The following is a 22,849-nucleotide window of genomic DNA, read 5'->3' as shown; positions in this document are numbered from 1 at the left end:
TTGGTATGCTGAAGCATTAAGAATTCCTTTCACTGAAACTAAGAGGCCGAGCCCAACCCCTGAAAAACAACACCTGAGTTCAAAGATTCAGAGGGGTGTCCCAAAACTTCTGGCAATATAGTGTACATACATACTTATACAACATGCCTTGCTGTACCACTACACAGTTCATAGACTGCAATAAGAACACTTTGTTCCTCCACTAAACCACCATTTTCTGTTTCCCGCTTTGGATTTTATACCTTGCGGTAATTGAAGATCAGAACTGAAATTTGACCCATTTTCTCTCTTACTCAGCCACCGATATAAAAGGCAAGATGGTAAAATGTCATCTTTTACTATGAAACTAGTTTAAGAACGCTGCATATCAGTACGTCAGTAGTGAGACATGGGATTTTCACACACAGCAGTGTCTAGAGTTTACACAAAATGGAGCGGAAGAAAGGACAAACATCCTGAGGCTCTGCATGCTCACAATGTTCGATGTTCGAGATGCTTTTCTGCTCACCACAGAGTGATTGTATTATGAGTTATTAGTTACTCTATCCTTTCTGGCAGCTTGAACTGATCTCGTCATCTTCCACAGATCACTTTAAATCATACACTGTTGTGTGTGTCTGAAATATTCAAACCTGCCCATCTGGTACAACCATGGCACAGTCACTTTTTCTTAATTCTGCTGTGAACATTGACTGACTCTTCTGACCTGCGTCTGCATGATTTTCCTGATTAAGTGGACAATGAGTGTGTATGGAAATGAAACGGAAGCCGAGAGCCAATCGAAGGGAAATCATTGAGCAGGAGAAAGATCTCTACCAAAGAGCAGCTGAGATAAATGTGTATGAACAGGAGCCAGATGTTGATTGAGAGGAATTAGTAAGGTGGTGGTGTAAAGTGGCGCATGCTTGGTCTTAAATATTTTGAGTGCGAGTGGGTCTGTGCGAGGGAGAGCAAGTGTGTGCGCGAGTGAGTGTGCGCGAGTGAGTGTGCGCGAGTGAGTGTGCGCGAGTGAGTGTGCGCGAGTGAGTGTGCGCGAGTGAGTGTGCGCGAGTGAGTGTGCGCGAGTGAGTGTGCGCAGGTGAGTGTGCGCGAGTGAGTGATGAGTGTGTGTGATTGTGCGGTTAAGTGTGTGTTTGAGTGAGTGTGTGAGTGAGTCTATGTGCCAGTGTGTCCAAGTGTGTGTATTTGAGTGCGCGAGAGTGAGTGTGCCAGATACAAGCCACAATTTTTTTTTACCACAGCTATCAACGCTATTATATCGTTATGCATTGTGGTTAACCTGGAGACGTTAACATGCTTCTCTTCCATCTGAAAACCGAAGGCGTGTAAAGTCGAGGGCAATTAAATCTGGCTATTAATATTAATTAGTAAAGCTCCTGAAAGTATCAAGCACTGAGGCATCAAGGCTTTTAATCAAAGTTTAATTTAATATTTATTTATACACTACAAAAATTTGCAAGTCAACATGTCTTGAAATGTTTTTGTATTTCCTGTTATAATCTTATAATGTGCCAGATATGTGATTTTGAAACTTTTTGTCCTAATTATTTGTCCTCTATTGGCAGATAGATTAATATTTTTCACATTTTAAGTATTTATGTTTAGAAATATACAAAGTGTAATGTGTAAATGCATTTAAAAGCAGACTGAATCATCTATCTGATTTATGTTAATCTACTACTAGATCAATTTGCATCATATTCGTGGCGCTTTTACTTGCAAAGAAATAAATCTTTTGTGTATAAAAAATTCTGCTGATTCAAAGATTTCTACAATTACTTCTGCTTTGCTGGTTTGCTGTTATTCAGCTCAGATAAAAGGTCCTAATTTTAGTACAGGATTTGCGTCAGTCTGTGTTCCTAACATCTCACTTTATAGCTGATTCAAAAGAAAACGTACGGCTCTAACTACCATTCTTTTCCTCTTCCACCCGCTCAGATAAATACTTGGTCTGTAGATTCTTGCACTGCACTGAAGTCCTTCCTGTGTAAGAAAACCGGCAAGGTAAATGAGACAGAAAACAGCTGCCCACATGAAGGGGTAAGAACTTATGATGTTCTTTGCTCATAAGCAGCGTTTTGAGGAAGTGTGATAAAAGATAACATAAGGACTGCTTTCTCTGTCGTCTTCCACAGGACTGGAGAAGGTATAAAAATTCATGTTATAAACTGGACACACGGAAAGTCTCTTATAAGAACAGCTGTAAAATCATCGTTAATGACAAGTGAGTGTGCAGCTAGAAGGGAAATCATTTCTATTAAACAGTTGAAATAAATGTCTCTCTCTCCTTCACACACACACATTTTCTTCCTTGTTTAGATTTGAGCAGGCTTTCATTAACAGTCTGCTGAAGGAGCATGTAAGCAGCGAGCATCAGCATTTCTGGACTGGACTTCAGGACACTAAAGGCACAGGAGAGTATCAGTGGTTCAGTCAGGACGGAAAAGCAAGCCAAGTCACATACACCAATTGGAAATGGGGAGAACCAGGTTGAGTACAAGTTAACAGAGCTTTTTGTGTTTCGTAAAGCGTTCGATGCAAAGTATCAATAAAGCCCTGCCCTCAAACTGACCCCACCCACCCCTAAAACTACACGTGCCTCATGCATCTGAAATAACCTTAGTGCTCACAACCCCGGGGTAAGAGAGCATGCAAGCTTTTTATTGTGGTTCAGCTCTCTGCAACTTTTCATAGTGAAGTTTGCAAGCCCATTGATTTCTGCTTTGCTCAACAGATGCACACACACACATAAAAAACAAACACACACTCTCACACACACTTTTAGGCTTTTTTTTTTTTTGCATGTACTTTTTTTAACTCTTTTTTCCCCAGAAGCCTGTTGTTTCCGTTTCCATGTTCCACTCCACAGTGGTTGTTGATATGAAGCTCATATGAAAGTAGATACTCAAAGATTTTTTGATAACTATTTCTGTTTTTGAGGCAAAATATTCATTTATCTTTTTTTTTTCTTCAAAGTAAATGCTGATGTGCTCTCTGAGGTGCTCCAAGTGCTTGTTGTAAGCCAGCTAAAATTTATCTTCAGCTACAAAAATTCTGTGTAAGGTTGGCCAAGCATCTCGAACTGAAAGCCAACTCATTTTATAGCAGGCGATAAAAAAATTAAGTTGTTTATACGGACAAGATAACAGGTCCAGAAAGTTTTTATTCCACCACTGGAGCAGAATACCAGTTAAACTGCATACTAAACACTGATTATGGCTAATTTGTGTACTTCAGAACATGATCTATAGAGATTGTGATGTGTGTGTGTGTGTGTGTGTGTGTAGTCAAAGTAGGAGGGTGTGCGGTGATGTCAACGAGCCCAATGGGTCAGTGGTCTGTGGAGAACTGCACTGAGTTTAAAGCTGGTAGTATCTGTAAGAATCCCATTGCTTCTGAACCTCCCACCCCGACGTCACCAGCGGACCCTAACTCCAACGCTACCTGCCCTTCAGGATGGGTTTCCCGAACTGGACTGAAGTATTGTTACAAGGTTGGTGTATATGTGTATATATATATATATATATATATATATATATATATGTGTGTGTGTGTGTGTGTGTGTGTGTGTGTATATATACACCCTTGTGAGAATGGCACATCATGCTCTTTGCACACATGTAGGTGTTCAACGAGGAGCGAGTGAGCCGCAAGCGCTCGTGGGAGGAAGCTGAGCAGTTTTGCGAAGCGCTTGGAGCTCATCTTCCCAGTTTCACTGAGCACGAGGAGATGACTTTTCTTCATGAGATCATGAGAGACTCTGTTAGGTACCACATACAAACACACAAACACCTGGGATTGTGTTCAAGAAGTTTCTCTGAACAGACAGAACTGCTTTCATGTACATTTGGTTTTTTTTTATTGTGTTAGAGATTCTGTTTAAAACGGAATAGATTTACTTCTTTGGGCATTGTTCTGCACAAAAGAATCCATAATGTCAAAAATACATGAAATATCTCATTAAAGTATTCAGACTTTTAGCTTTTGGCTTCCAGTCTCAGCACAGGTGGACAGGCTTTGTTTTAATTATCTTGAAGTGTCTCTAGAACTTTGGCAAATTTAGTTGATCGGACAATCAATTAATTCACAATTCACAGTGAAAATCAGACCAATAACCAAGCCATGAAGTCCAAGAAACTCCATCAAGACACAGATCTGAGCAAAGATGTTTCTAGAAGGCATTTTAGTCTGGAAATCGTAACCATCTATGCTCAGGGCAAAAGTGTGTATCTGAATGACAGGGTAATATTCATACTTCAAGTCACGGTTGATGAAAACTGAATAATAGATATATTATTATTATTATTTAGAACCTGGAAAACATCAAGGAAATGTTTAGAAACTATTCACTTTTTCAATTATTAATTGAAATTTAATTAATTAATTAAAATTATATATATAAAAAATAAATTAATTAAATATATATATATATTTTTTATTTATTTTTTTATTTTTTTATTTTTATTTTTTTAAAGGAAGATCCTTTAAATGTCTGGCAGCAAAGTTGCAAAAATTACACATGTTTATTTAGTAATTGAAGGTTCATTAACCTTATCATTTAAATTTATAGTATTAAAAAAAGTATAAAATCATTTCAGATTTTCTTGTCTTTTAATTTGAATTTTCCCAGAGGCCAAAAAAGAATTATTGCACCTTTTTTGTTGTTCCCCATATTCATCATTGAGCATCTTTGTCACGTCTCACTCTACAGTGGAGGTTAATATGAAGCTCATTTAAAAGTAGAAACTCAGGGCTTTAAGAATTTATAATTTTTTCATAAGTATTTCTGTTTTTACAGCCTACTTGGGGTGATGTATTAATAGAAAGCTTTCAAAAAAAATTAATTTTATTTTAATTTTATTACTTTTTTTTTGGTATTTTTTTTCACTGAAATGTATGTTGATATCAAACCCATTTCTGCTCTCTGAGATGCCCCAAGTGCTTGTTCTTCTACAAAGCAGCTTAAATTTGATCTTCAACCAGTAAAATTCTGTGTAAGGTTATCCAACAGAGGGAAAAACACGTGTCTCAAACACGTTAAAAGCCAACAGAGTGCTGACTCATTTTATATCAGACTCACAGCCAGGACATGACTCATTAATTTACACTGACTGAAAAAGAATCCCATAAGTCCCATAAATCCCATAAAAAAGGGGTTAAGATGCAACTATTTTAGAACTGAGTAGCATTCCTGTAGATGCTTAAGGGGAAAACCACAAAATGTGAGCAAGCTGTATGTGGGTGTATAAGCACAAATTTTATGAATCCAATTTCACACTGACTAACTGGCTTGCTTTCTGGAAGGAACTGCCCTGAACATGTTGATGTTTTATGTTGTGCAGTGACGATCGCTACTTCTGGGTTGGCTTAAACCGGCGAAATCCAAACAGCGATAACCGATGGGAGTGGAGTGATGGGCAGCCTGTGAGTTACGACGCTAATAACACTTATAACTGCTTACTGAACAGTAAATATGCAATTTGCAAGAACCAGTAGTCAGTTGTGCTTTTTATACTGAGAGAAAAACTGTGTTTTTAGGTGTCCATGAAGATCTTTCCAGAAGAGTTCCATGAAGATGATGAGTATAACCGAGACTGCACTGCGTTCAAGGTGAATTCACATAAATCACATAAAGAAGTACAGTACACCAGAACATCAGTAACACTGAGAAGAGGCATGAGTGATGACTACTTTTAACCCCGGCTAGAGGAACAAGGGATGTGAAAAATCAAGTTAGAACAAATTTTAAATGTCATGCAATTGGTTCGAATATATTAGAATCCATCCATTTTCTATACCCGCTTTATTCCTAATTACGGTCACGGGGATCTGCTGGAGCTTATCCCAGCACACATTAGGGCGAAAGGCAGGGGCCATATATAGACAGACAACCACACTCACTCCTATGGGCAATTTAGAATTACCAATGAACCTAATGTACATGTTTTTGGACTGAGGAAGGAAACCGGAGTACCCAGAGTAAACCCGCACAGGCACGGGGAGAACATGCAAACTCCACACAGAAAGGCCCCTGCCTGTTTGAACCCGGCATTCGAACCCAGGACCTTCTTGTTGTGAGGCAACAGTGTTAACCACTGTGCTGCCCTATATTCGAATCCCCCCAAAAACAAACAAAAACAAACAGGCGTTATTTTCGGTGTTTTATTAACGGTACAATGTTACCGAATGATACACATTTATACGAGGCTGAATATTCCTCTCAATAGCTGCTGGATTAGATGCTAAACAACACAATTAAAAGCTAATGTCTAATGAGCCTAGGCTGCACATTAATATTCATACGGACAAATTACAGTACGAATATTAATTATTCATGGCATGTTCAAAAATGTTTGAAGGGGAAAAAAGTGACAGCCCTATTTCACACTTATAGAGGTTAGATGCGGGAATGGCATTGCTCTTTACCCGGGGTTATGAAACCTGGCTGTGTATCAGGATTTTAGCATTAGGATGTTTTTGCAGGTTTAACTCCACATCATGCTGTAAGTCGTATAAGTGTCATCACTCAGAAATTTAACAGCACCTGCCTCATATCACGCAGCAAAACACTGAACATTCCAGAAGTAAGTGCCAGCGAGGGGGAAAAAGCAGACACTGAAAAATTTGCGAAAGTTGGATATCAATGAACCACATGAACCACATGACAACCACATATCAACCACATGACCAAGCCAAAAAAATATTAGAAAGCTGTGAAAGATAACAATACCTGATTCTTCTTGTATTAAATGCCATCTTGTTGTGTTTTTTTATCCATTTATACAGTGAGGGGGGAAAAAAGTATTTGATCCCCTGCTGATTTTGTACGTTTGCCCACTGACAATGAAATGATCAGTCTGTAATTTTAATGTTAGGTGTATTTGAACAGTGAGAGGCAGAATAACAACAAAAAAACCCAGAAAAATGCATTTCAGAGAAGTTCTACATTGATTTGCATTTTAATGAGTGAAATAAGTATTTCACCCCCTATCAGTCAGAAAGATTTCTGGCTCCCAGGTGTCTTTTATACAGGTAACACGCTGAGTGCTCTTAATCTCAGCTGGTTAACTGTATGAAAGACACCTGTCCACAGAAGGAAGCAATCAATCAGATTCCAAACTCTCCATCATGGCCAAGACCAAAGAGCTGTCCATGGATGTCAGGGACAAGATTGTAGACCTACACAAGGCTGGAATGAGCTACAAGACCATCGCCAAGCAGCTTGGTGAGAAGGTGACAACAGTTGGTGTGATTATTCCCACATGGAAGAAACACAAAAAGACTGTCAATCTTCCTCGGTCTGGGGCTCCATGCAAGATCTCACCTCATGGAGTTTCAATGATCATGAAAACAGCGAGGAATCAGCCCAGAATTACACTGGAAGATTTTGTCAATGATCTCAAGGCAGCTGGGACCATAGTCACCAAGAAAACAATTGGTAACACACTACCCTGTGAAATCCTGTAGCGCCCGCGAGGTCCCCCTGCTAAAGAAAGCACATGTACAGGCTCATCTGAAGTTTGCCAGTGAACATCTGAATGATTCCAAGAAGACCATCCCCACCGTCAAACATGGAGGTGGAAACATTATGCTTTGGAGGTGTTTCTCTGCTAAGGGGACAGGACAACCGCACCGCATCAAAGGGACGATGGACGGAGCCATGTACCGTCAAATCTTGAGTGAGAACCTCCTTCCCTCAGCCAGGGCATTGAAAATGGGTCGTGGATGCAAAGAGGTGTGGGCCCAAATTCCTTCAGATGTGAGATGTGTGCAAACCTGGTGGCCAGCTACAAGAAATGTCTGACGTCTGTGATTGCCAACAAGGGTCTGCCACCAAGTACTAAGTCATGTTTTGCACAGGGGTCAAATACTTATTTCACTCAATAAAATGCAAATCAATGTATAACTTTTTTGAAATGCGTTTTTCTGGATTTTTTTGTTGTCATTCTGCCTCTCACTGTTCAGATAAACCTACCATTAAAATTACAGTCTGATCATTTCTTTGTCAGTGGGCAAGCGTACAAAATCAGCAGGGGATCAAATACTTTTTTCCCCCCTCACTGTATAAATGGATAAAAAAAACACAACAAGATGGCATTTAATACAAGAAGAATCAGGTATTGTTATCTTTCACAGCTTTCTTTTCTTGCTTATTTAATTTAATTTAATTTTATATAACAGCACCGCCAGCCTCTTTTTTTTTTCTTTTTTTTTTCTCTTGCTCGTCATGTTATAAAGAAACCGAAAGATCTTCCCAGAGTAAGCCCAGAGGTGGAAATCCAGCTGTGATGAGTTTGCTAAAGACTTAAAACTTAAAACTGCTAATTTAAGATCTAAATGTATTTTTGCTCGTTGTTTATGAGGCCTGTCGACCAAACGTTTGTTACTAGAGAACATTAAGCGCATTAATATGAACCGGTGATTTCACTTACAGAAAAGAAAATCAGATTAAAGAACTAAAGCACACTCACTGTCCCGGGCTTTGATTATTACACATGCTGTGTGTCTGTGTTTTTCTAACCAGTCGCTAAGGAAACGGTACATACTGCTGTTCATTTTCCTGACGGCCGAAGGTCCTAATCAGTTTTACCCCCGAGCATTTCACTGTGATGCCAAGCTGGAGTGGGTGTGTCAGATCCCACGAGGTAAGCCACGCCCCAAACACGGGAGCGTTTTGCACATGTAAATTCTGCTCTGTCTAGCAGAGCTGGTTTAAAACTTTATGATAATGAGAGAAACAAATTAGTAGCTTCTTCAGGTTTGATTAATGTTTTGTTGTATTTGTTCCAGGGCAAACCCCAAAGACTCCTGAATGGTATAATCCAGGTAAAGTATAACATTTTCTCTCTTTTTATAGATCTTACATGGTTTATGGAAGTATTTTCTGGACAGTTGTCGAATCGCGGTATTACCAGAACAGGAATCTGGCAAAGTTTCAATGGGAAAGAAAAGTCTGTTTCAGTTGCATGCCTCATGTCTTGTGATTTACATCTTAGTCAGATCTCAGTAGCAAGGTTTGCTGTTTCACTTCCTCAGCATTGTGTAAACATTTAAACAGAATTGGAAGTCAGTCACAGTTGATGACTAAGATGGTAAATGTGTTGAAAACATCTTCTGTTTCTTCAAATGGACAGAACTTTGTCCAAACCATACCCCCCCCCCACCCCCCCAGAACAATTCATGGTAAAATGATCCTTTCTTTATTTAAAATGAGGATGAGGTTTCCAACTGAGTCTGGTTCCTCTTACGGTTTCTTCCTCATATCATCTCAGGGACTTTTTCCTCAACACCGTCGCCTCAGGCTTGCTCATTAGGGATAAATGTTAGGGTTAACTAGTAACTTATCCCGGGTTCGAACAGGCAGGGGCCTTTCTGTTTGGAGTTTGAATGTTCTCCCCATGCCTGCATGGGTTTACTCCGGGTATTCTGGTTTCCTCCCACAGTCCAAAAACATGTACATTAGGTTGATTGGTAATTCTAAATTGCCCATAGTAGTGAATGTGAGTGTGTGTGTGTGTGGTTGTCTGTCTATATATGTGGCCCTGTGATGGACTTGCGACCTGTCCAGGGTATACCCCTCCCTTTCACCCAATGTGTGCTGGGATAGGCTCCAGCAGATCTCTGTGACCTTAATTAGGAATAAAGCGGGTATAGAAAATGGATGGATGGATAAATAGTAACTTAACTTTAAACTTTATCATTTTTATTCTGTTTTCTATATTTCTCTAAAGCTGTCCATTGTCAAAAGCGTTATACAAATAAATTGAAAATTTTAAATTATTTTGTTTACACTCCATACTGTACAGTTCACCAAACAAATATTTATTAGTGATAATTATTTTATTTATATTTATTATATGTATTATGTTTATTTACTTATATTTATAATTATATAATTAAATATATAATTATTACTTTTCTTGTAAAAGTTGTATTCTGTCTCTTTAAACAAAAGAGTATTATTTTATTAATTTCATTTTATTTTTTTGTTGAATATCTAGTACATAAAGTTTTGTTTTTGATACGTGAAAAAGAGATATGTATATAGATTATTCTTCATTCAGATAACAAGAAAGAATCGCATTGCCATATGCCAGGGTTATAAATCATGGACATGGGAAATTCAGTTGAAACAGACTTTTCTGTTTTGAAATTTGACAGATGTTCATTCCTGTAAACAGAAATCCACATTACTCTTGAAACTGTCCAGAAAAACACAGATAACATGTATTTTCTTTCCTCTGCCCCTCAGATGGACACCACAACACCTCAGTGTTTATGGATGGGCAGGAATTCTGGTTTGTATCCCAGCCGAAGTTGTCCTTCGAAGAGGCGAGCATGTACTGCAGCAGCAATAAAAGCAAACTAGCCACGCCTCTATCGTTCAACACGGCCAGACATCTGCACGAACATCTCTATAAGGTATGACTACACGCCTCTGGAACCTCATGCCCCACACTCACACTCGCACAGCAAAATTTCTGAAGCATCAGTTGTGTTTCTTGTTTCAAAGCATGCTGGAATGGAGAACTGGTGGGTGGACCTTCGTGAACCTGGTCCTCTTGTTCCCTTAAGGTGAGTTGTTGAATCCAAATGCAGCTCAATTTAGCCAAATATGTACGGTATTGAACTAATCGCTGTGTTTTCAGGCTTGCTCGTCTGCACGTCTATCACTCTATGTTCTTGGGCAGATGCACGTCGCTTAGTCCCGGATCCTTCACTCCAGGTCCAGCAGTAAATCTGACACTTTGTAGTCCTTTTATTTAGTGTAACTTTTCTCTTTAACTAAAATATCTTTCTACACCTTAAATGTACAGATTTCCAGGTAAGATGCGACACCAAACTGAATTTTGTGTGTGAGACATTGAACGTCACATCCTCAGAGACTGAAACGCAAGAGCCTCACCCTCCTGGCAAACCGTGCGAGACTGGCACGTTTGCCTTCAGAGACAAGGTTTGCCAACGATCTGCTCTGCATCATGGACTCTTTCAACCACTCACTGCCTCCGCTTCATACTCTGTGTTTGTGTTTTACAGTGTTACACAGTGACCAAGCCTCAGTTCATGAGCTTCAAGGCAGCTGACGAGGTCTGTCAGACCCTGAGAGGGAGTCTCCCATCCATCAGAGACCAAGCCGAACAGGGTGAGTTCGGAAGAGCAGCTCATCATGAACCAAAAAAAAAACCCCAAAAAAACCCTGGATCAAGTTTGGTAGTTATATAAACTGCATAAATTTTAAGACACTACGTTAAATCCTGGCAACCACTAGTCTTCCATTGAGTTCACCCGTTCAGACTAACATGAGTGTTTATGCTTGATTCTATCTACAGACTTCATCACCACCCTGCTGCCAGGGAAACCGAAAAAGGTTTGGATTGGTTTCAGATCCAATCAGTGGGTGGACAAGACGCCGATGAAGTACCACAACTTTAACCCACTGATCCACGGCCAGCTGCGTCTTATGTACACCAATGCAAGTGTTGCACTGTTCTATACGTTAGATACAATACCATTAACTGTTATATTAAAAAAATATATATCTTGACTGTATTCCCAACTTTTTTTTGTTTTTGTATAGTTCTTGGAGCAGGAAAGCATGGAGCTGTGTGCCTACATGTTTAATGATCCTCATTCAGACATGCTTGGCACTTGGGACTACACTTCCTGCTCAGATGAGCAGAGTGTTGCTATCTGCCAGCATTATGCAGGTAGTCCATCTCTTCGTCTGTCCATACCCTTTAATTTACTACGATTCAGTTAACAGAATTTATTTATTTATTTATTTATTTATTTATTTATTTATGGTTCAGATAAGCAGGAGGACCCTGTGGTGGAGGAGGGTGAGTTCCAAGCCAACAGTTACACATTTAAGGTGGTTCTGAAGGAGAATGTGACCTGGTTTGAAGCTGAGGAGTTATGTAAGAAGAATAAAATGGACCTGGCTAGCGTGGCTGATGCATACCAGCAAGCTTTGCTCAGTGTACGCGTCAGCAAAGCTCAGCATCCGCTCTGGATCGGACTGTTCAGTGAAAACGTAAAAGTCTCCTTGTGTATACAAAAGCATACAAACTTTTTTTTTTTTTAAATGATTTTAATGTGTCATGCTTGTTCTATTATGTTATTTTCCCAGGATGAGCTGTACCACTGGACAGATCACAGTCACACCATGTTTAGCCGCTGGGGCCCAGAGGAAACTGTAGGAGGGTGTGTTTATCTGGACACTGATGGCTTCTGGAAGGCTACAGAATGTGGGGAGAAGCTAAACGGGGCTATTTGTGGCATGCCACAAGGTCTGAACATTTCAAATGCTTTTCATAAACTTACATTTATCACTTTTTCCCCAGCAGTCGGAGTCATTAAATTGGGCTAAATGATTGGCTTTTGATACTGAAGTCAGGGATTGATTCCTTATAGAAATCAAATGCTTAATTTATATAGGGGCCACAGTGACTTTGGCTTCCGTACTTGGGGGTTGGATTCCCACCTCTGCCTTGTGTGTGAGGTCTCCAGTTCTCCCTGTGCTTTAGGGCTTTCCTCCAGCTACACTAGTTTCCTCTTCTAGACCAAAGAAATGCGTTATAAGCTGATTGGCATCTGTAAATTGTCTGATGTGTGTGTGTGTCCTGTAATGGGTTAACACCCCAGGGATAGACTGTATAAATGACACAGAAAATAGATACATGAATTCTTAATTCAATCTTAATTAATATCTTGCTTTTTTTAAATATTCTAGTTAAAATCATACCTTCGGAAGACACTAAAAAGTGTCCACATGAGAGCAACGGACCCAACTGGATCCCCTTCAGGAACAACTGCTACACGTTTCTGCTCCGGGCGGTGAGATGGCAGGAGCATGACAACCACAACGAGCAGCAGACGTGCCAGCGTCTCGGTACGGGCCAATACTCAATGAATATTTCTGTTTCCAAATCAGTGTTTTGTTGACATTCACTAACCACCTACACTGACCAGCTGACCACCGATGTAAAATAACGTATCAGCACAGCCCTGCTCTGTGTGGAAGACTTTTATAAACATGCAAAAACAACATTCTCATATAAAGAAAGAAAGACAGATTGAAAAACAGAAAGAAAGAAAGAAAGAAAGAAAGAAAGAAAGACAGATTGAAAAACAGAAAGAAAGAAGGAAAGACAGATAGAAAGAAAAAAATAAAGAAAGACAGATAGAAAGAAAGAAAGAAAGAAAGACAGATAGAAAGAAAGAAAGAAAGAAAGAAGGAAAGAAAGAAAGAAAGAAGGAAAGAAGGAAAGAAATAAAGAAGAAAAGACAGGTGGAAAGAAAGAAAGAAAAAAAGAAGGAAAGAGAGATGAAAGAAAGAAGGAAAGACAAAAAAGAAAGAGAAGGAAAGACAGATAGAAAGAAAGAAGGAAGGAAAGACAAAAAGAAAGACAGATAAAGAAAGAAAGAAGGAAAGACAGATAAAGGAAGAAAGACAGGTGGAAAGAGAAAGAAAGAAGGAAAGACAGCTAAAGAAAGAAAGAGACAGGTGGAAAGAGAAAGAAAGAAAGAAAGAAAGAAAGAAAGAAAGAGGTGGAAAGAAAGAAAGAAACAAAGAAAGAAGACAGAAAGAAAAAAGAAGGAAAGAGAGAGAAAGAAGGAAAGAGATATAGAAAAAAAGAAGGAAAGAGAGATGAAAGAAAGAAGGAAAGACAAAAAAAAGAAAGAGAAGGAAAGACAGATAAAGAAGGAAAGAGATAGAAAGAAAAAGAAAGAAGGAAAGACAAAAAGAAAGACAGATAAAGAAGGAAAGACAGATAAAGGAAGAAAGACAGGTGGAAAGAAAGAAAGAAAAAAAGAAGGAAAGAGAGATGAAAGACAAAAAAAGAAAGAGAAGGAAAGACAGATAGAAAGAAAGAAGGAAGGAAAGACAAAAAGAAAGACAGATAAAGAAAGAAAGAAGGAAAGACAGATAAAGGAAGAAAGACAGGTGGAAAGAGAAAGAAAGAAGGAAAGACAGCTAAAGAAAGAAAGAGACAGGTGGAAAGAAAGAAAAAGAAAGAAAGAAAGAAAGAAAGAAAGAAAGAAAGAAAGAAAGAAAGAGGTGGAAAGAAAGAAAGAAACAAAGAAAGAAGACAGAAAGAAAAAAAGAAGGAAAGAGAGAAAGAAGGAAAGAGATATAGAAAGAAAGAAAGTAAGAAAGAAAGAAAGAAAGAAAGAAAGAAGGAAAGACAGATAGAAAGAAATAAGAAAAGACAGATAAAGAAGGAATGACAGGTGGAAAGAAAGAAAGAGAAGGAAAGACAGATAAAAAGAAAGACAGATAAAGAAAGAAAAAAGGAAAGACAGATATAAAAAGAAAGACAGATAAAGAAAGAAAAAAGGAAAGACAGATAGATAGAAAGAAAGAAGGAAAAACAGATAGAAAGAAAGAAAAACAGATAAAGAAACAAAGAAGGAAAGACATATAGACAGAAAGAAGAAAAGAGAGATAAAGAAAGAAAGGAAGAAAGGAAGACGGAAAGACACATGGAAAATTGAAGAAATGAAATAAGGAAAGAAACCAGGACGGAAGGAAAGAAAGAAAAAGAAAAAAGGAAAGAAGGTAGAAAGGAAGGAACGAAGGAAAAAGGAAAGAAAAAGGAAGGAAGCAGGAAGGAAGGAATCTGCCAATAGAACAAGAACATTTAAAGATGAAAAAGTAAAGTATGTCTTGAAATTGTTTGAATAATCTTTCAGAGATAAACTAAAGATACTTGAACTGGATGTTAACTCTGGACAATTAATGAATTAGTCACATCATTTAATATAACATTACTATATGTGGAGTTATGGTCTTTTTGTTTGTGGATTATGGTCTTTTTGTTTGTGGATTATGGTCTTTTTGTTTGTGGATTATGGTCTTTTTGTTTGTGGATTATGGTCTTTTTGTTTGTGGATTATGGTCTTTTTGTTTGTGGATTATGGTCTTTTTGTTTGTGGAGTTATGTCTTTTTGTTTGTGGAGTTATGTCTTTTTGTTTGTGGAGTTATGTCTTTTTGTTTGTGGATTATGGTCTTTTTGTTTGTGGAGTTATGTCTTTTTGTTTGTGGATTATGGTCTTTTTGTTTGTGGAGTTATGTCTTTTTGTTTGTGGAGTTATGTCTTTTTGTTTGTGGAGTTATGTCTTTTTGTTTGTGGAGTTATGTCTTTTTGTTTGTGGATTATGGTCTTTTTGTTTGTGGAGTTATGTCTTTTTGTTTGTGGATTATGGTCTTTTTGTTTGTGGAGTTAGGTCTTTTTGTTTGTGGAGTTATGTCTTTTTGTTTGTGGAGTTATGTCTTTTTGTTTGTGGATTATGGTCTTTTTGTTTGTGGAGTTATGTCTTTTTGTTTGTGGATTATGGTCTTTTTGTTTGTGGAGTTATGTCTTTTTGTTTGTGGATTATGGTCTTTTTGTTTGTGGAGTTATGTCTTTTTGTTTGTGGAGTTATGTCTTTTTGTTTGTGGATTATGGTCTTTTTGTTTGTGGAGTTATGTCTTTTTGTTTGTGGATTATGGTCTTTTTGTTTGTGGAGTTAGGTCTTTTTGTTTGTGGAGTTAGGTCTTTTTGTTTGTGGAGTTATGTCTTTTTGTTTGTGGAGTTATGTCTTTTTGTTTGTGGATTATGGTCTTTTTGTTTGTGGAGTTATGTCTTTTTGTTTGTGGAGTTATGTCTTTTTGTTTGTGGATTATGGTCTTTTTGTTTGTGGAGTTAGGTCTTTTTGTTTGTGGAGTTAGGTCTTTTTGTTTGTGGAGTTATGTCTTTTTGTTTGTGGAGTTATGTCTTTTTGTTTGTGGAGTTATGTCTTTTTGTTTGTGGATTATGGTCTTTTTGTTTGTGGAGTTATGTCTTTTTGTTTGTGGATTATGGTCTTTTTGTTTGTGGAGTTATGTCTTTTTGTTTGTGGATTATGGTCTTTTTGTTTGTGGAGTTATGTCTTTTTGTTTGTGGAGTTATGTCTTTTTGTTTGTGGATTATGGTCTTTTTGTTTGTGGAGTTATGTCTTTTTGTTTGTGGAGTTATGTCTTTTTGTTTGTGGATTATGGTCTTTTTGTTTGTGGAGTTAGGTCTTTTTGTTTGTGGATTATGGTCTTTTTGTTTGTGGAGTTATGTCTTTTTGTTTGTGGAGTTATGTCTTTTTGTTTGTGGATTATGGTCTTTTTGTTTGTGGAGTTAGGTCTTTTTGTAGACAGTTAAAAACAACCTACAATGCTTTAATGTTACAAAAAAAGGCAAAATCTAGTAAATGGGAGAAAGTGGCTGTCTGTTTAGTTTGTTACTTAAGTAACTATTAGTGATTTGTTTTTTTTTCTTTCTTTCTGACCTCAGTTGGAAAGGGTGACATTCTAACCATCCGGCATGAAGAGGAGAATGAATTCATTAAGACGCAGCTTCAGCCATTTAAAGACCTGGCTTCGTTTGTGTGGCTGGGGATGTACAGAGACAAAAAAGGTGCTTGTCATAATATTTTCTGCTTTTAGAGAGTTCTTATAACTCACACTGACCTATAAATAATTCACTGTACTTCTGCTGTTCTGTAGATGGGAAGCTGAAATGGTACGATGACACCTACATCCAGTACTCCAACTGGAGAAAGGGAAGACCGACAGCCACAGAGCCCTTCATGGCTGGTCTCAGTCTGACTGGAGAATGGTACCTGTTTGAGCAGGGAATGCTTTTTAAACATTTTAAGCAGAGGGCCATTGTGGTTTGCAAAATTGAGAATGGTAAGTTATAACTTCACAACGGTCTGAGTCTTTAAACTACCTTAGAGGCATTTCCAAAGGTTGTTTATTTCTCTTAAAGATCCCAGAGATGAGTACCGCAAGGACCCAACTGATGTGAAAACTCCAACTGGCTATAGCTTCAGCTTGGTTGCTAAGAAGTTGAATTGGTATCAGGCCCTGAAGGAATGCAGCAGCGACGGTGGCCATCTTGTTAGCATTCACAATGAAACGACCAACAGTGATATGGCACTGATTTCTAAACGAGACGGATTTCCTCTCTGGATTGGTCTTTCCAGGTTAGATGTAAGTAAACTAGTGTCTGCTTTTCATTTTCAGTAGATGGTTGTAGCTTTTCCCACCTCTGCCCTGTGTGTGGAGGGTGTTGTGTGAGTTCTCCCTGTGCTTTGGGGGTTTCCTCCCCATATAATGACATGCTGATTGTGCACTGTGATGGGTTGGCACCCTGTCTAGGGTGTCCCTCGCCTTGTGCCCCTGAAATAGACGCCAGGTTCCCTATGACTCTGTGTATGGATGGATGGATGATTTGCCAGATTTTAACAGTAGCCTTGGATATCCCTTTAGCTCAATTGGCCTTACGAGTGGTCAGATGGGACGGCGCTGCAGTTCCACCCTGAAGGGTTTCTGAGTACGGACACTGTTTCAGAAGAAAAATGTATCTACATAGACTCTACTGGCAGCTGGACTGCAGTCAACTGCCTTGCTGAGATGGAGGGTGCCATTTGCTACAACAGCAATCAAAGTAAGATACACATATACCTAGATTATACCCACTTCTGTGTAAAATCCATAGAGATCACTAGTTTCTCTTGGCACGAATAAGCAGGTGTTCCTATTAAAGTGGCAGATGAGTGTATAAACCTGCATGAATTTTATTTTATGTCTTTATCAGAGTCTCAGGTCGCTGCTCAGTCCAGCATTAACTGTCCTGGTAGTAATGGAGAGGTTTCCTGGATCCAGTATAAAGACAGTTGTTACGCCATTGTGATGACCATGTCCAACTACACAGTTTTCTCCATTGAGCACGCACAAAATATTTGTATGGACCTGGGTATGTACTTGCATCTTTAATTCTGGTTTAAAAGGCATTTACAGGAGCTACTCTGTGATTTTTCTTCTATATGTAAATTGTCTCCATCCTCGCCGGTTCACTGATGAACTCACGGTCGTCTGAAAATGTTAGCGCAAGATCGTGATGTTGATCAGGTCCTCATTTGTGGCTCAACACCCCAAAACCTGACGTTATTTTAATTTTATTCACCTTGCTGTTTTATCTGCATCATATAGTTACAAATGGCTTCCTGTTCAATCTGAGTAACTGCGAAGGCACAGCATCACTATTAACATCATGCACTACGTATGTACTTTATGGCAAATGGAACGTTATTAAAAAGCTCTTTATCCCTTTTTACCAGCACACTGGCGCTCCATTCAGCCTTTGTCAGGGTTAAAGGTGTTTCATAGAAGAAGTTCCTGCTGGAAAAATGATTACATGTACAGTCAACTCCACCCACTTGGGGTGTACAAGACTCGCAGTGCCGGTCCCAAGGCTGGTTAAACTGGTGAAGGTTGTGTCAGGAAGGGCATCCGTCAAAAAACCTTTGCCAAATTAAATATTTAGACCAAACAAGGAAGAAATAAACTTTAGGCAGTCAAACCAGAGGCTACGTTTAACAATGTATTTGCTTTCGCAAACTTGATATCTTGCTGTTTGAACAGTCTGACAGCCCAAATGTGAAATAGCACCCACAAACTGTATTCTTGCCAGTTGACAGCTCTATGGAACTGGTTTGCTTGGGTTAATGACTGGTTTCCTCCCACTGTACAAACTGCACAAATGTTTATTGACACATTGTTATATGTTAATACATATACAAATATGTTATGTACTGTGTATATAAAATTGTGGAATTTCTTCTCATTTTAATAATAGTGTTTGAAATGTTATCTTTTGTCCGTATCGAACTGTATACTTTTGTATGATTTCTAGGACCCACCTCTCAGCTTTTGACCATTAAGAGCATGGACGAGAACGACTTTGTCACACGGCACGTTGCCGAAAACCCTCTGGCCACCTCCCGTGTTTGGCTGGGGCTACAAACAATCGACAAAGGTGAACGTCCAGAATGAAAACACACTGAATTAGGAACCACTTTGTATCTACTACATCTTGCTTTAAATAAATGTGTATTGTCGTGTCAGATTAAACAGCACTTGTTTAACTGTTACATTCACAGATAAAGCTGCTGTATGGATGGATGGTAGCACGGTAGACTTCTCCAACTGGGGCCACATTCAGCCCCACCCTGGCTGTGCCGTCTTGGTGTCCATGAACGGAACATGGAGCACAGTGAGCTGCACCGGGAGCCACAGCCGCGTCGTCTGCAAGGCACCTGCCAGTGAGTCACATGCATTAGTGGGCTTCTCCACTTCAGCTGAAAGATGGATGTTTGCATAAATGAAGACAGCACTGATTATCAACTCTGAGAAAGGGTGTTGATTCTGCATAGTTATAGTTTGTGGTCAAATATTTGTAATTAGAATGCTAACATAATTTCAGTATAACCCAAATAAACCACCCCAAAGACCACCTTGTGCCTAACCTCTCACCACCTTGTGCCCACCTTTCTGCCACTCCATGCCCACCCTTTGCCCAATTTCTCACCCCCTTTTGGCTCACCTTATGACACCCCAATGCGTTTCCTAACACTGACCTTATGTCACCCTATGGTCATTCGAGGCCAACCTCTCACCACTTTGTGCCCACCCTTCTGCCACCTCTTGTCCAACCCTTTCACCAGCTTGTGCCCACCACCTGGCACCCCATGCCCACACTTCGCCCGACGTCTCACCCCATTCTGACCCCCATGCCCATCTGAGGCATGACCTCTTGCCACACTATGTCCACCACATGCCCAACCTTTCACCACCTTGTCCCCACTCTCCTCCCACCCCATGTCCAGCCTCTCACCACCTTGTCCCCACTCTCCTCCCACCCCATGTCCAGCCTCTCACCACCTTGTCCCCACTCTCCTCCCACCCCATGTCCAACCTCTCACCACATTGTCCCCACTCTCCTCCCACCCCATGTCCAACCTCTCACCACATTGTCCCCACCTTCCTCCCACCCCATGTCCAACCTCTCACCATCTTGTCTTGTCCCCACTCTCCTCCCACCCCATGTCCAACCTTTCACCACCTTGTCCCCACTCTCCTCCCACCCCATGTCCAACCTCTCACCACCATGTCCCCACTCTCCTCCCACCCCATGTCCAGCCTCTCACCACCATGTCCCCACTCTCCTCCCACCCCATGTCCAGCCTCTCACCACCTTGTCCCCACTCTCCTCCCACCCCATGTCCAACCTCTCACCACCATGTCCCCACTCTCCTCCCACCCCATGTTCAACCTCTCACCACCTTGTCCCCACCTTCCTCCCACCCCATGTCCAACCTCTCACCACCTTGTCCCCACCTTCCTCCCACCCCATTTTTGAAAAGAATCTACAGTGTTAATTCCCTGTATCAGTTAGAGGTGAAGCTCTATGTTTTCAGATATAAAATAAAATGTTGAGTTAGCAAGAGGTATAAAACTATATAGCGTGATCAGCAAGTCCACTCCACCTCGCTGCCGATTACAATTCCATAACTTTCCCCATGTAACTGTTTCCTTCCTAATGTACCACTTATTAGTAACATATTAGGAACTTCTAAGTATAAGACATACTAAACTATTACTACTTGGACATTCTATTAAAAAAATTCACCGTTATATGCATTATATTTTGTGCCCTGGATTAATCTCTTTTCTCCTCTCACCTCAGAATCGCACAGTAGTCCTGTGGCCTTGGTTTTCTTCCTCATCGTGCTGCTTTGCGTCGTCGCGCTCGTGATCTTTGTTGTGTATAAAAGGACCCGGCACCGCTACTTCTCTACGGTACGCTACCGGAGGAACTACGACGAAGCAGACAGTGCCAGTATGATCGCGGAGACGGACTGAACGCTGTACTGCACGCAGCTCATAAACAGCAATGAAGCAAAAGCCAGGTTCCTGTGCCTTTCAGTGTTAAGACTCAACACACTCGAACATCTGACTCAAACTAAAGGAGTTGAAAAGTTTATTACTTCACTGTTAATACTTATCAGCCCGACAGCTGCAGGGTTTGTAATTAATATACTAAAAGAATGTCGAATGATTTTGTAGATATGCGTAAAGATGGCAGTTTGTTTTTATTTAAATTTCCTTAATGACTTTTGTATGTTTGTGTGTTTTAATGAGAAGACTGCCAAATGTTCGACATGCTGCAATATTTTTTTTGTTTGTTTTTGCCGTTCTTTGGCATCCTTGGATTGGATTTTAGGCTTGGCCAGGGTGTTTTGTTTTGTTTTTTGCATTTCTTCTGAGCAGGCAATAATTGCACTTCGTGAAAATGCAAACTGGGATCATTTTAAAGCTTTTCTTCTTTCGTGTGTTTTTCATTTTTTTCCCCCTCTTCACTTAAATATCTAATCGATTTGAGTGTTCTTACTACAAACACGTTTTATACATCTGTTCTGTAAAATATCAAACTACTGTGTTCAGTTCTGGTGTGTTCTTACTGTTCAAGTGCTGGCTCTGCTTTAATCACTGTTTACTTTAACTCAGTGACTCTGTGTAAATTTGGCAAACTCTTCTACATAGTGGCTAATTTTAGCCCACATGTGATAAGGCCCGACTTCAGTATGCGCATCATTACAAATGTGTTTATCGTACATATTGCAACCTTACACTCACGACAGTTGCATGTTACACATAATACAGCTATTATTTCAAACATCTAGAGTATTTACAGCACCCCAACTCTCTAAATGTCTCATTACGCTGTGTAATAAAGACGAATGTGTAGGATGCCTTTATATATGTGGCCTAACAGAGTTTACCTCTATTATTCTTTGCACTCAAACTACTGATATGTAATGCACTTTAACTGTGTTTTCTTGTGGACTGCTTAAGAATTCAAGCACAACATGAGGGTGTTTTTATTAAGAATTTTTTGAGAAAATATGCAGAAATGGCACACAAGCACAGGGATGGATGTTGTATATGATCTGTAAATATCTTTTAGGCTTTGCGTATACTTTGATCTCCTTTTAGATGGAATAAACCAAAGAGGCTTCTGAAATCACAAATCTGGTTTAATGTGATGCGATGTGATCCTGCTCAGGTTTTCATCTTCCCCGGTTCAAAAATATTACCTAAAGTGAATGGCAAATTGTTCTACTTTGCAGTGCTCATTTTGTTAATCAAGCTCATTCAATAAAATGCTGTCTCCATGCTCGGATGTTTGAACTTTGCTTTGTGTTGTGCTCTTGCATGGGTCGGATTAGCCAGTGGTTTATCAGATTGCTGTATATCCTTATTGTTTTTGACCAGGTGTGTGGCTGTTATCAGGGAGGAATTCATTATAGTTCAGCTTTTAACCCCTAGAGGGCGGTACTGTCTGATACATCTATCTAGATGCCCAAATTATCCAGTTTATCTCATTTTTAATTTAGCTTTATAATTAAAGTTGTTGCTGCTTTAGTGCGGCAGTAAATCTGTGATGCCTATGCAACAATTAATGAATATTTACGACTACAAATTATCATCTATGTGGTGCATAAAGTGCATCATGAAATTGCTCGTTTGCATAAAGTAAACTAAAAAAAATAAACTAACTGAATAAGCTAAAATAAACTAACTGAATAAGCTAAATATATTACATTTACGTGATTTTTAGTAAACAATTCCGTTACCCTGAAACGGGTAGTGATGAGTATACCAGGCCTTCTCAGTGAATCAGATTATTCGACTCAGCTCACTTAGAAGAGTCGACACTTTCGGCAAGATGATAAGTGATCCTTCTTTATCTAACAGTGGCTGATTTTTTTCCTTTTCATAAAATCCTACTGTACTTTATTTGCAATACGTTATAAAACATCTACCTGATTAACTTTTAAGGCACCACAAATGTGACTTAACTAATACAGTCAGCATCCCTGTGTGTTGTTAGCCTACACCTGCTTCATCAAAAAGATTCATTTCCGTTTATCCTCATTGCTGATCGCCATACTCTATAGTGAAACTCCCTGACTATTCACAACTAA

At 39.4% G+C, this 22,849-nt stretch overlaps 1 protein-coding gene across 2 annotated transcripts in view; it reads left to right on the top strand.

Annotated features, from left to right (window-relative positions):
* Nucleotides 1–22,044, top strand: part of ly75 (lymphocyte antigen 75) — a 31,639-nt gene extending 9,595 nt beyond the window's left edge. For both annotated transcript variants that reach the window (XM_058400934.1, XM_058400933.1), the window contains exons 9-35: nucleotides 1,939–2,040; nucleotides 2,136–2,224; nucleotides 2,320–2,489; nucleotides 3,288–3,493; nucleotides 3,625–3,767; nucleotides 5,343–5,424; nucleotides 5,539–5,610; nucleotides 8,525–8,645; nucleotides 8,791–8,826; nucleotides 10,253–10,422; nucleotides 10,514–10,575; nucleotides 10,650–10,726; nucleotides 10,818–10,954; nucleotides 11,038–11,143; nucleotides 11,331–11,473; nucleotides 11,579–11,708; nucleotides 11,811–12,034; nucleotides 12,131–12,290; nucleotides 12,734–12,892; nucleotides 16,309–16,431; nucleotides 16,521–16,706; nucleotides 16,786–17,009; nucleotides 17,289–17,466; nucleotides 17,617–17,775; nucleotides 18,715–18,837; nucleotides 18,962–19,123; nucleotides 20,548–22,044. In XM_058400934.1, coding sequence (XP_058256917.1) covers nucleotides 1,939–2,040; nucleotides 2,136–2,224; nucleotides 2,320–2,489; nucleotides 3,288–3,493; nucleotides 3,625–3,767; nucleotides 5,343–5,424; nucleotides 5,539–5,610; nucleotides 8,525–8,645; nucleotides 8,791–8,826; nucleotides 10,253–10,422; nucleotides 10,514–10,575; nucleotides 10,650–10,726; nucleotides 10,818–10,954; nucleotides 11,038–11,143; nucleotides 11,331–11,473; nucleotides 11,579–11,708; nucleotides 11,811–12,034; nucleotides 12,131–12,290; nucleotides 12,734–12,892; nucleotides 16,309–16,431; nucleotides 16,521–16,706; nucleotides 16,786–17,009; nucleotides 17,289–17,466; nucleotides 17,617–17,775; nucleotides 18,715–18,837; nucleotides 18,962–19,123; nucleotides 20,548–20,723 — 3,720 coding nt within the window. In that variant the 3' untranslated portion in view covers nucleotides 20,724–22,044. The remainder of the gene's footprint in view (nucleotides 1–1,938; nucleotides 2,041–2,135; nucleotides 2,225–2,319; nucleotides 2,490–3,287; nucleotides 3,494–3,624; nucleotides 3,768–5,342; nucleotides 5,425–5,538; nucleotides 5,611–8,524; nucleotides 8,646–8,790; nucleotides 8,827–10,252; nucleotides 10,423–10,513; nucleotides 10,576–10,649; nucleotides 10,727–10,817; nucleotides 10,955–11,037; nucleotides 11,144–11,330; nucleotides 11,474–11,578; nucleotides 11,709–11,810; nucleotides 12,035–12,130; nucleotides 12,291–12,733; nucleotides 12,893–16,308; nucleotides 16,432–16,520; nucleotides 16,707–16,785; nucleotides 17,010–17,288; nucleotides 17,467–17,616; nucleotides 17,776–18,714; nucleotides 18,838–18,961; nucleotides 19,124–20,547) is intronic.
* Nucleotides 22,045–22,849: the final 805 nt, after the last annotated feature.

Source organism: Hemibagrus wyckioides, linkage group LG10, assembly GCF_019097595.1.
Source record: "Hemibagrus wyckioides isolate EC202008001 linkage group LG10, SWU_Hwy_1.0, whole genome shotgun sequence".
NCBI lineage: Eukaryota > Metazoa > Chordata > Actinopteri > Siluriformes > Bagridae > Hemibagrus > Hemibagrus wyckioides.
The sequence above is the reverse complement of the archived record's forward strand: the minus strand, read 5'-3'. Positions and strand labels throughout refer to the sequence as shown.